At 42.9% G+C, this 12,494-nt stretch overlaps 1 protein-coding gene across 5 annotated transcripts in view; it reads left to right on the forward strand.

The window, feature by feature from the left end:
* The first annotated feature begins 2,047 nt into the window (after positions 1–2,047).
* Positions 2,048–12,494, forward strand: part of GPATCH2L (G-patch domain containing 2 like) — a 60,242-nt gene continuing 49,795 nt past the window's right edge. For 4 of the 5 annotated variants that reach the window (XM_027552501.1, XM_027552499.1, XM_027552503.1 and 1 more), the window contains exons 1-2: positions 2,048–2,133; positions 4,292–4,967. In XM_027552501.1, the coding sequence (XP_027408302.1) occupies positions 4,306–4,967 (662 nt within the window). In that variant the 5' untranslated portion in view covers positions 2,048–2,133; positions 4,292–4,305. The remainder of the gene's footprint in view (positions 2,134–4,291; positions 4,968–12,494) is intronic. The other variant, XM_027552500.1, reaches the window with a different exon arrangement.

Genomic DNA, 12,494 nt, shown 5'->3' on the forward strand with positions numbered 1-12,494 from the left:
TGGGCTATAGCCCTCATTTTGCCCCAATAAAACTTAACTCACAACTCTTACGTTAGGCTTTTTTTTTTAAGTTGGCACTACAAGGATTAATTACCTGTACATTGTCCATTTCTAATTTTTTCTTTAGACAAAATTCATAGAGGCAGAATTTTCAGGGTCAAAGTTATTTAAAAATAAACTTAATTTCACAATAGCTTTAGGTTTCCAGCAAAATTCAGAGGTACTACTGTTCCCACAACCCCACACTCAGGTCCTCCATTATTAACATCTCACATTAGTAAACATTTGTCACAATTAATGAACTAATGTTGCTGCTGCTGCTAAGTCGATTCAGTCGTGTCCGACTCTGTGCGACCCCATAGGCAGCATCCCATCAGGCTCCCCCATCCCTGGGATTCTCCAGGCAAGAACACTGGAGCGGGTTGCCATTTCCTTCTCCAATGCATGAAAGTGAAAAGTTAGAGCAAAATCACTCAGTCGTGTCCGACTCTTAGCAACCCCATGGACCGCAGCCTACCAGGGTCCTCTGTCCATGGGATTTTCCAGGCAAGAGTACTGGAGTGGGGTGCCATTGCCTTCTCCGAACCAATGTTGGGACATTATTATTAACTAAAACCCATAATTTATCCACATTTCTTTAGTTTTTACCAAATATCCTTTTTCTAATCCAGTGTCACATCAGGATATAATATTACATTTACTTGGTATGTGTCCATAAGCTCCTCTTGGCTGTGGCAGTTTCTCAGACTTTGTCTTTGAAAATCTTGAGAGTTTTGAGGAATATTGGTCAGACATTTTGTAGAATGTCCCTCATGTGGGGGCTGTCCACTTCTTCCCTTTTATTGAGACTGGGATTATGAGTTTTAGAAGGAAAGGCCATTTTTGTCATATCCTCACTAGTGCACATACTATCAACATGATTAATCACTGTTAATATTAACCTTGATCACCTGACTGAGGCAGTGCTTGTTTAGTTTCTCCACTATAGAAGTTACTCTCCTCCCCCCACTTTTCACGTGGTACTCTTCAGAAGGAAGTCACGGCACAGGCCACATTTAGAATGAGGAGTGAGGCCTCATGGTGGAGTATCTATAAAAATTGTTTAGAATTCTGCACCAAAGACATCACTCCTTCCCCACTTATACATTTATTTGTATAAGTGATTGATTTACCCCAGTTTGACTATGGCTGCTACCTTTCAGTTCAGTCGCTCAGTTGCATCTGACTCTGCGACCCCATGGACCACAGCATGCCAAGCCTCCCTGTCCATCACCAACTCCCAGAGTTTACTCAAACTCATGTCCATTGAGTTGGTGATGCCATCCAACCATCTCATCCTCTGTCTTCCCCTTCTCTCGCCTTCAATCTTTCCCAGCATCAGGGAAATTTTCCAATGAGTCAGTTCTTTGCATTAGGTGGCCGAAGTATTGGAGTTTCAGCTTCAGCATCAGTTCTTCCAATGAATATTCTAAACTGATTTCCTTTAGGATGGACTGGATGGATCTCCTTGCAGTCCAAGTGACCCTCAAGAGTCTTCTCCAACACCACAGTTCAAAAGCATCAATTCTATACTTCAAGTTATAATCCAGTACTACTTGTTACTCAAGGCAAAGTGCATCTTTAATAGTCTAACTCACTACGACGCTATCCTGCCAAAGGCTATACAACTCTCATAGTTAGGAAATGAAGATTCATTTCCCTAACTTCCACGCGCTTGTATAAAGCCGGTCAGCAAGCAAGGACAAGGCCCATGCCCCTCTCTAGGGCCCAATATCCTGATGTCTCCAAGGCAGACGAGGCCTGCACGGGGTAGGCTCTTCCCCAAGATGGGCACCTCAGCGCCACGGTCTTGTCAGCCCCGGTCCTTCGTCTGCCCCAAAACACCACCGCTCCTGGCCCCCTTGCCTTCCTTCTGGGTTCTCGTGGCCCCCAGCTTCCCACGGGACGGAAGTGGGCGGGGCTGCTGGCAGGAAGCGCCATGCTGGGGCGGGGCCTCCCGCGCCGCCAAGTTCCTCCCATCTCGCCGCCGCCCCACCCCTCCGGCCCAGACCGGAAATGAGGTCAGAGAGGAAAGCTCCGGCCGGGAGACTCGGCCCCGCAAGCGGCGGCCTTCGGAGGTGGCTGCGGCAGTGGGTGAGGGGGACTGGAAATGAGAGGGTCGGGGTCCGGGGGGGTCGGCGCCAGTGGGGATCCGGGCTCTGGGTCGCGGCGGACCGACCGGGGGGCGTCAGGGGGCCGGCAAAGGCTGGCGGGAGCGGGTGAGGGTGGCGGGCCTTGTTTTTCAGGACCCATCTCCCCCCGAATCCGTGGGGGATGAGGGTTTCGGGCCATCTGCCAGGTGACAGTCACTTTTTGTCTTCTCTACTTTCTGATTCTTTAGGGAGTGGCGACAGCGTAAGGGCTTGGTATCCCAAGCTGTGGTCGCCCTCGTCCTCGGGGATGGGCCCCGGGTCGTGGTGGGGAGAGCCCTTCGAAACACACTTTTTTTCCCCAACAGATGTGGTCACATTGCGACCCCTGGCACGGAGGGAGTTTAGATCACCAGGGCTTGCATCTTGGCAGTTTCTGCCCTGGAAGAGCTGACTCCCTGCTCCTAGGTCGCCCCAACTGGGAAGTTCCCTCCTGTCTTCCCGCAACGTCTCCCCTCCCAACCCGGTCTGCACCTACACGACCCTGCGCCTGCCTGCATCTTTCTTTTTACTTCTACTGGTTTCTGGTCCCATCCTTTGCGCAACTCGGACAGCCTTTGCTTGCCTGGCCCCGGATCCTCTCGGACGGTGCATCCAGGGAGGGTAGGAGTTCCAGGGTTCTTCTGTCACCTGCTGTTCCAATTTTTGCAGTCTTTGAAAGGCTTGCATTCAACTGCACAGGCAAGGCATTCAGCTTCTAGTTGTTCCGTGTTAAAGTTTGTACAGTTTTGCCCGAGTTTTTAAAGCAGTAGTTAAGCATAGAGACAAGGGAAGTAGATTTAGATTCACCTATTTGGTTTCTAGGGACAGTTGTCTCCCCAAACCCCAGTCATGGCATTTTAAATAGCTTATTGCTTAAGTGAGTGTGGCTTTTGACACTTTGAGAAGTTTTGTTTGGTTGGTAGTTTTGGAACAAGGTGTCAACTATTGCTCCTCCTGACTTTGAGTTGGTTGGCATGGAGATCGCATGAAAATAGGTTTTTAGAAAGTCCTTTGCAAAATATAAACTGGGTGAACGGAAATATGGTCTGAGAGTGGCACCATAGAGTTTTAAGCTCTAATTATGGTCTTGAAATAGGTTGAACTTAAGAGCTAGGGAAAAAGTGCTAGTTTAACATGTATTTAATTAGGTGTACGAAGTATATTACACATTTCCCTTTTAAAAAAGGCATTTTGAAAATTGTTCCTCCTGCTCTCTGCCTCTGGAAGGTTTGCCTCTGAAGTGATCCCTGAAGTATGATGGTTTGACAATAATGAGTTGAAAAATAGGAAATTTTGGAAAGCTGTTACCTAGAAATCTTAGAGACTCCACATATTGTCATTTCAGCCTCAGTTATATCCTGTTTCTGTGTGATTGTCTGGCACCGAAGCACAGAATTTGGATGCTCACTTTATTTTCTGAAGGAGAGTGAAGAAGAACTTAAAAGTTGCTAATTATTCACAAGTTTATGACATACTCTTTAAAGCTCTTTGCTTCATAGCCTCTGGGTGGTAGCTGGAACCAGAGTGGGTGCAAACTGTCCTTTTTTTTCCCGGGCACAGCACAAACCTGCGTCACTACAAATTCCCGGATCACCAGAGCTGCAGGCAGCCCTCTGTAAGGGCGTCACTAGGTTGTTTTTCTGTTCCTGCCAGAACACTTCTTCTTAGTGACCCAAGACTGTAGAACAGTCTTTTTCATCTGTGATTTTGAAGTGGAGTGTTTTTCTGCTCCTGTCTAAAGAGACATTCTCTAAACCTTTTAGATCTCATCATCAGGTAATTTTGTTGAGCAAGTTTAATTGGGAAAAGGGAGCGATAACTCCCCTGAGTTTGCTTATTTTTACTAATAACCCATTTGTCATCTGGTGAGTATTTTGAGTTTTTGTGCTCAAGAACATGACGGCTATAGGCATTTGACAAGGGCCAGACACCTATTTTTAGTGACTTAACAGTGCATGGATGATAGGAATAGAATCTTAAGTGTAGCCAGGTGAACGCAGGTGAATTTTCTGTAGATGGAGTGGACTCTGCAGTGCCGCGATCTATTTAAAAAATTATCCTAAAGCAACAGATCCTATTGAGTCTTTCTCTTGTTTTCTTTTCTTCTGAACCTCCTTTAGGTAGATGTGGCCTCATGGATGAGCTGGTTCATGACTTAGCCTCAGCCTTGGAGCAGACATCTGAGCAGAATAAGCTTGGTGAGCTCTGGGAGGAGATGGCCCTGAGCCCGCGGCAGCAGAGGCGGCAGCTTCGCAAACGGAGAGGCCGGAAACGCCGTTCAGACTTCACTCACCTGGCAGAGCATACCTGCTGCTACAGTGAGGCCTCTGAGTCCAGTCTGGATGAGGCTCTCAAGGACTGTCGAGAAATGGCCCCGGTCACCAATTTCAGTGACTCTGATGACACAATGGTAGTTAAACGGCACCCAGCTCTCAACGCCATTGTTAAAAGTAAGCAGCATTCTTGGCATGAATCTGACTCCTTTACTGAAAATGCACCCTGTCGACCGCTCAGGCGCCGGCGTAAGGTGAAGCGAGTGACGTCAGAGGTGGCCGCCAGCCTTCAGCAGAAGCTCAAGGTGTCAGATTGGAGCTACGAGAGAGGCTGCAGGTTCAAGTCGGCCAAGAAGCAGCGTCTGTCCCGCTGGAAGGAGAATACTCCCTGGACCTCATCAGGTCACGGGTTGTGTGAATCAGCAGAAAACAGGACTTTCCTAAGCAAAACGGGAAGGAAAGAAAGGATGGAGTGTGAAGCAGATGAACAAAAACAGGGCTCTGATGAGAACATGTCAGAATGGTGAGATGTCCCATTCTATTTCCATTCTACTCCCATTCTATTCTATTTTGATCTTACTAAGTCAAAAGATTTTCCTGGTTAATTTTACAAATTAAGCACAAATCCACAGTCTTGATGATTTCAACTTTCTTTCAAACCAGCCTCTGATACACTGACTTTGTAGCTTTCTTTTAACCAGTCAGGTTGTGTTTATCTCTGGCTTAATGATCCTGTCACCCTATATCAAGAAGGCTATATTTATAGCAACACATTTGTTTTCTGAAAGTCATTTAAAATGTGTACCTCAAATGCATAACCGAGAGTTTTATTTTAAAAACATTTTGCTGCTCTTTATGCCACACAGTTCATACATACATAACTATTCTTTAGAACCAGGGCCTCAGCAGAGATTTGTGTGTGTGTGTGTGTGTGTGTGTGTGTGTGTGTGCGTGTGCGTGCGTGCGTGTGTGCACATGCGCTCGTGGGAGAGAAAATGCTGGTGCCAGGCATATGGAATTTGTAAATGTTCTTGGTAAGCTGCCTTTACCCATTAAGAATCCTGGCTTGAGATAGTAATATTTCTGGGCTCTATTTGTGTTTTCTACTTCTTTCAGTTTAACTGTATTGAGTTTATTTTATTGGCTGACATTCAAGTTGTCAGAACACATGGTAGACTTTGAAAATAACAGTACTGAATCCCATTAGTCTTACACGAGATGTCATTGAGCCAGCAAAATTTGTTTCTGATGGGTGCATGCTTAAAATGTCAGTGTAGTTTTGGGTGACTTTAAAATTTTTTACATCTCAAATAGATAGTCCTAGAAACATCAATACTCCCCAGCTTGATGCTTTAATATTGTTATGAATATTAATGTGTGGTGTCTGTTTCTCCATGCTGATGCTGTTGGTGTTTTGGGTGAGGCAGCTCTTTGTGAAGAGGGATGTCCCATGTTTGGCATCCTACACAGTTCCCACCACCCTTCATAGTATCAAAACAAATGCCTTCATGGGTGCTCCCTCGTAGGGTTGAGTACTCCCAACTGAGGACCACTGTATTATTGTTACTATTGTGGTTTAGTTGCTAAGTTGTGTCCTACTCTTGTGATCCCATGGACTGTAGTCTGCCAGGCTGCTCTGTCCATGGGATTCTCCAGGCGAGAATACTGGAGTGGGTTGCCATTTCCTTCTCCAGAGGATCTTCCCGACCCAGGAATCGAACCCGGGTCTCCTGCATTGCAGGCAGATTCTTTACCAACTGAGCTATGAGGGAATCCCTTAACAGTGTTAGCATTTATTAAGCACTAACTGTGTGCCAGGCCCTGTACTATTGTGCAGAACGTATATTCTTTTTGAATGTTCACAACTCCCCTCTCTGGTAGGGGCCACTGTTTGTATTTTATAGACGAGGAAATAGAGCTTATGGGTGTGGAGATAATTTGCCCAAGGTCATCTAGTAGCAAAACTGGGAATCAAACCTAATTCCATAGCTCATAGGTAACCACTGCGTTTGATTGCTCTTTGAGCTTGCTTTTCCCATGGCACTTTTCTGTCTCAGCTTAACTTTTACAACTAATAGAACAGATGATCTTTCTTAGGGTTTTGCTTCTTCTGAGATTTGTCTGAAAAACAAAAGCGTAAATCTTAGGAACTTCAAGGTGAGACTTTGTCAGGAATAGGAAAAGCTGTTCAGGTCTGTATGCCTGTACCTTTCATGGGTGGTTTTTAATCTAGCTTTAAAATTTTTTCTTACTAACTTTATGTTTGCCAGGCTGTGCAACTAGGTGGGACTTCCCAGGTGGCTCAGTGGTAAAGAACACCCCTGCCACTGCAGGAGATGCAGGAGACACGGGTTTGATCCCTGGGTCGGGAGGATCCCCTGAAGAAGGGAATGGCAACCTGCTCCAGTACTCTTGCTAGAAAATCCCATGGACAGAGGAACCTGGTAGGCTATAGTCCTTGGGGTTGCAGAGAGTCAGACTTGGCAGGCTTATAATTTGGCTTTCCTGATTTTCCTCTGCTGTATATTCTAGGGCCTTTTAACCCAATTTAAATGTATGATTTTGGATTGTAAACCCTTTTGTTTTTCCTCTCATCATGCTATATTTAATCAGACAAGAAATGCTTAACTTGTATCCTTTCATAATGGTGAAACCCTCAATTGAGGTGTTCAAGTTTGTTTCAATATCAAGCTTACATACCAAATAATAATCATCTTCCTATTAAGAATGACAATTTTTTTTTAAAAAAACTGCTTTTTGGAATGATATTTTTGGGTATATGTATTTCTTCCCCAGAATTTCTTGTTAAACTGTGACTTAATTGTATGTGTGTGTGACTGTTAACTCTGTCTTCTCTAAGATCACAGCCCAAGTATGGTTGCAGATACAGAGCCTGTAACTTAGCAGTGAGGCACTTGAATCTTTCCAGGTCCTTCTTACCCCAGATACATCTGTCATACATTATAGTCAGATTGTGATAATACATATCTAGTTATATGAAAGCTTGGGTAAATTGAAGTAGGCAGCGGTTCTTAGGAAATTCTCCTCTTTTCAAATTGAGGAGACCTGTTCCCACATTGGGGCTGTCTTCCTGGCCCATAACTTCAGAGTTCTTTCAAAGAACAAGAGTTTTTTGGTGGACACCAAAATCCTTGTAGCTAAGGGAATATTGGGTGGAGAAGTAGCAGACATAGAATGAGAAAAATTCTTCAGAATGTATTTAGGAGTCTTCAGCTCACCTCGACTGATGCTGATTCATCTTAGTTACAAGCACATGTGCTTTGTATTTTTTCCCCCTAAATATACTCTATGAGGAAGGAGGGTGATTCTTTTTTTTGGGGGGGGGGCAATGCCGTGTGACATGTGGGATCTTAGTTCCTTGAACAGGATCCTGTGTCCCCTGCAGTGAAAGTGCAGAGTCTTAACTACTGAACCACCAGGAAAGTCTCATGGTGATTCTTAGTTATTCCTTGACTGCACGTTATGTTTTGCCTGTCAATAGTAAATTGGAACCAAAATCTCTACCTTAGATTATTAAATATACCCTATAAACAGGACTAACATTAGCATATGTTTTAAGTAGGCAGTAGTTCATGATTTAGATGTTATACTGTCTTGATGAGTTGATTCTGTCAAAATTTTTCAACCTTTTTTCTGCGTTAAAAGAAATCCTCTTAAGAATTCTCTTGGTTATTACTCTTTCATAAATCTGCTTGGATGTGCCACTTTGCATACAGATCAAAGTGTAGAACTTGATATTAGTGTTTTTGAGGGTTGGCAGAATATACGATCCAGTTTGTAAAATTATTAGGATGAAGTTGATCATTAAGCTGTACTTTGCTTAGTAAATAGTTCTTTTAAAAAGCATATATTAGATGTTTTCAGTTTGAAAATCTATGTCTCAATCAGAGAACTTTATTTCTACTTTCCTTAAAATTTATTCTGCTTACAAACATAGAGTAGTTTTAAATTTAACCTATAATTCTTTTTGCTTTTCTGTTTCTGTTCTTCCTTCAATTCTGTACCAACCAATCCCTCAAGAGTTCTGAGGGACTGAAAGTGGTTATGATGTAAAAAGCTCAATTATTATTTTAATATTTTTCTATCCATGTGTGTTCCATTCTAGAATAGATCAACTCTTTTGTAAAATTACTTTCTACTGATCTTTATTCAAATTGTCTGTACAGTGACTATTAATTAGGTGAGTCATAGTCCAATTTTGCTTTATTCTTCACTAACATCATTCATTTGTTCCCCTTGAATGTAATTTAGCTTCTTTTCTTTCGTAAGTGAATTGGTTTGGTGGTGGCCTGAAGTTGCAGTCAGGAGCCTTCCTAAGGTGATGTATTAGAAGCCAATCTCACAGGAAAGAAAATATTCTCTTCTCTTGGAAGCCAAATGACAGAGATAGAGTGCTAAACCTCCCCCCTCCTTCTCTAGCCCAAGCTGACCTTCTGCGGCCCCTTGGTGCCTCTTGTTTTCTTATTTTTATAGAAAATCAATATCCCTTCTGACACAAATAATAGCTCAGAAGCAAGAATAAGTGGTGGAAAGCTGAGATCTCTGTCCATCACCTCTCACTTTAACTCTCCCAAACTCTTTTTAATTATGAGCATGCTTTGCTCCAGGTGTTTGCAACAGTGAAATTGCTAAATGAGGACCATTTTAACCAAAGATGGGTGATCAATAACACTCTATAGCAGTAGCTTGTTGGATCAATAGCATTCATTATTTCATGGTTAAGGTAAGTAGCCTCCTTTGCAAGTGGAGGTCATTAATCAGGGGTTTATTGGAGCTGTGGAAAAAACTGTATGTGGTAGGTTGAGGATGTTCTGTTTTCCATTCTGTAAATAAGGATGCTGACCAAGAGGGTATTTACCATTGTTGCGGTTATACCGTCGTATTTGAGGGTATTGCATAGCTGGCACAGTGTGCTTATATAGATTTATTCAAAGCTCTGCTGCTATATGCTAAGGAATAACTGGAAAAAAAACAACTTGGGAGGTGGATTTAATGTTACATTATTGTATTTGAAGATCTGTCTCTTAAATGTTTTGATTATTCTGTGACTCTAGAGGAAGGAACTAGAATCCATAGATACAAAGTGCAGAGTGTGAAGTGTTGCCTCAGTATAAAATACAGCATTCTGAAAATTAAATCTCCATAAAAATTGAGTTGTTTTACCAGGTAGATCACTTCAAGCCTGGGCTTGATGACCTCTTACTGAATTGTAGAGTTGGAGAGGCTGAACTGAATGATCTGTAAGGTCCCTGAGATTCTGTAATTGTTTTGTCACAGTCTCCTTCACATCATTATAACTTCACATCTTAAAAAGCATCTGATAAGTAACCTCAGCCACCCCCTAAAATATTTACGAAGATGTGAAACATTGCAAAGTCACATTGCCAGAGACCAGGACTTAAAGCTGACTTATTGCCAAGATTTTGTCAAACTGCAAGGCTGATAGACCTGCTCTGGAGAGTGCAGTAGGAAGCCCGCAGCCATGCTGAGCCCGCCCTGACTGTCGGTAGTGAGGCCCTGCATTCTCTCCCTATAGTCTGCCCTTGGTTCAGAAAGGCAGGGTTCAGTTCAGTCAGGAAGTTGGGCAGCTGTAGTTTTAGCTCGAGTGTTGTTGCACCGTTAACTTCCCAGTCAGTATTCTTGATTTTCTGTCTGGAGGTTGTAACTCCCAGAATGTACTCGGATAGGGAATTGTAGTGTTTTCTGTGTGTATATATGTTTGGGAGTAGGAGGCAGTCATAGCATATTGAGTCCTGGGAAATAAGAGTCTCCAAGAGTAGTTTACTGTTGGCGTAGACAGAGAAGGAAAAAGCACTCGTAGTAGCAGTGCGTTCTGGAGACTGTAGTGTTTATATACCTTCATTTATTGCAGACTCCTGGAATGGGGTCAGAATCAGGCAGTGAGGATCAGAAGAAGATCCCATCTCAATCTCCCGCGTAGCTGTATGAGATAAAAATCTATGGGTGAATTAGGCCAGGGGCTCTATCTTCCTGGCTTGTTGTAGATGTGAAAAGAGTGTGTTACCGGTATCCAAGGGAGTAGAGAATGGGACCAGGAGTAATTTAGCTACCCCTTCTGTTGGCAGATACCAAAATGTAGGTAAACTAATTCTCAGCAAGGGGCTTTTGAGCAGGTTCTGCAGAATAAAAAGAAGGGCACACCCTCCTGAGTGTTCAGAGGAAGAACACATCTTTGAAAATGACAGCTAGTGAAAACCGGAAGAACATTTTAGAAAATCTTCATAAGGATGCAAGGAAGTCTAATCACTTTGAAACAGGAGCAGAAAGTCATAAGGACAGAAAGATAGCTGTTTGACAACCCAGAAGTGTGGGAGGAAAGAGTGTAGGGAGATTTGAAATGTAATGTTACAATGAAGGACAATTCATTCTGCAGAAAATTGAGTTGATGATGTGGAAAACTTTGGAAGCCCTCCCAAAATGCACAGAGGAGATAAAAATGAGAGAGAAGGTGATAGATCTGGAGCACAGGAATGGAGGCCTAGTCTGCAGGTATGTGATTACTCCCAAGGAAGAAACCAAACCATTGGGATAGAAGAATGATTTAAAAAATCTAACTGAAGAGAGAGCATGTTCCTGGGTTGAACAATTAAGCATATAGATTAAAAGGGAAAGCTAATGAAAAGAGACCTCTAGTCATATCCTAGCAACATTTTTGCATTTTGCTTTGGTGGTGGGAGTGGAACAGTTGCAAAGAAAATCTTCAAAGGGATGAAAATAAGGTTGGTGTCCATCCCTAGAGTACTCTATGCCAGGGGCTAATAGACTTGCCTGTAGAATTTTGAGGGGGAAAGGTTGCTCCCCTCCTCCTCTCCCCTCCCTACCCTGAATTTTATGTATAGCTAAGATAGTGGGAAGGCACCAGAAAGACATTCTCAGGTATTCCAAGTCTCAAAATACATGCTCTTTAAAAACTTACTCTGAAAAGGCATCTCGTCTTGCTGAGGATGAATCTGTTAACTAAGCCTTAAAAGGAGGGGGTGGACTTCTCTAAGTCACTGCCATAGCTCAGTAGCAAAATCCTGACAGAAATCATTATCTCCACGAAGTATACCTGATTGCAGTGGCCGTGTTAATTGACCTGTGAAACTGGAGAGATTGCTGCCTTCTTTCTTGGTGCCATCTGAAGAAACTGAAAAAATAACCTCCTTCATTACACATTCTCATAACTAACTGTGGGAATAATTTTGCAGTTGGTGGGAGATACTTCTCTGAGAAACCCGTCCTTCAGTCATGAGTGCTTCCATAATCAGAACTCTGATTACATATGATTACAAATACACCACTTCAAGGAAGAGAAATCCAGGGAAGGTGTTTCAGGTGATAGATCTAGGAGTGACCTTTCTGTTTTTGTAAATTCTAAGACAATTAAAATTTTTTTTAATGTATTTTTTATTATTTAATAAAAATTAAAATGAAGCCCCTTATTTTTTAGCATGATACTGTAAGCCATTAACTCCATCCTGCTTATTTCTTTTAAAGTTAGTTGTAAAAGATACATCTTACTTAAGCTACTTGGTTAATAATTTAAATGGGTGAGAAACCGAGGTGGTAAAGTTGCTGATACAACTTTTGAGTATAACTGATAGCACTAATTCTGTACCTCCTTACTGTAATGGTGACAGGTATAAAGAACTCTTATTCAGGTCTAAATTTACAGTTTTCTGTGGTCAGGAATATGATAGAATTAGCAAGCTCTCAGGTCAGAGGCTTCCCTGGTGGGTCAGACGGTAAAGAATCTGTCTGCAGTGCAGGAGACCTGGGTTTGATCCCTGGGTTGGGAAGATCCCGTGGAGGAGGGCATGTCAATCCACTCCAGTGTTCTTGCCTGGAGAATCCCTATGGACAGAGGAACCTGGAGGGCTACAGTCCATGGGGTCACAACTGAGTGACTAAACAGCACAGGTCAGAGAACAAGCTCTTAGTTGTGGGAATTCAGAGATTTGACTTCTCGAAGTTAGAAGCTTCTCATTAGGGCTAGAAAGCAAGGAGAATTCATAAAGATGCTGTG

This window comes from Bos indicus x Bos taurus, chromosome 10 (assembly GCF_003369695.1).
Source record: "Bos indicus x Bos taurus breed Angus x Brahman F1 hybrid chromosome 10, Bos_hybrid_MaternalHap_v2.0, whole genome shotgun sequence".
Taxonomy (NCBI): domain Eukaryota; kingdom Metazoa; phylum Chordata; class Mammalia; order Artiodactyla; family Bovidae; genus Bos; species Bos indicus x Bos taurus.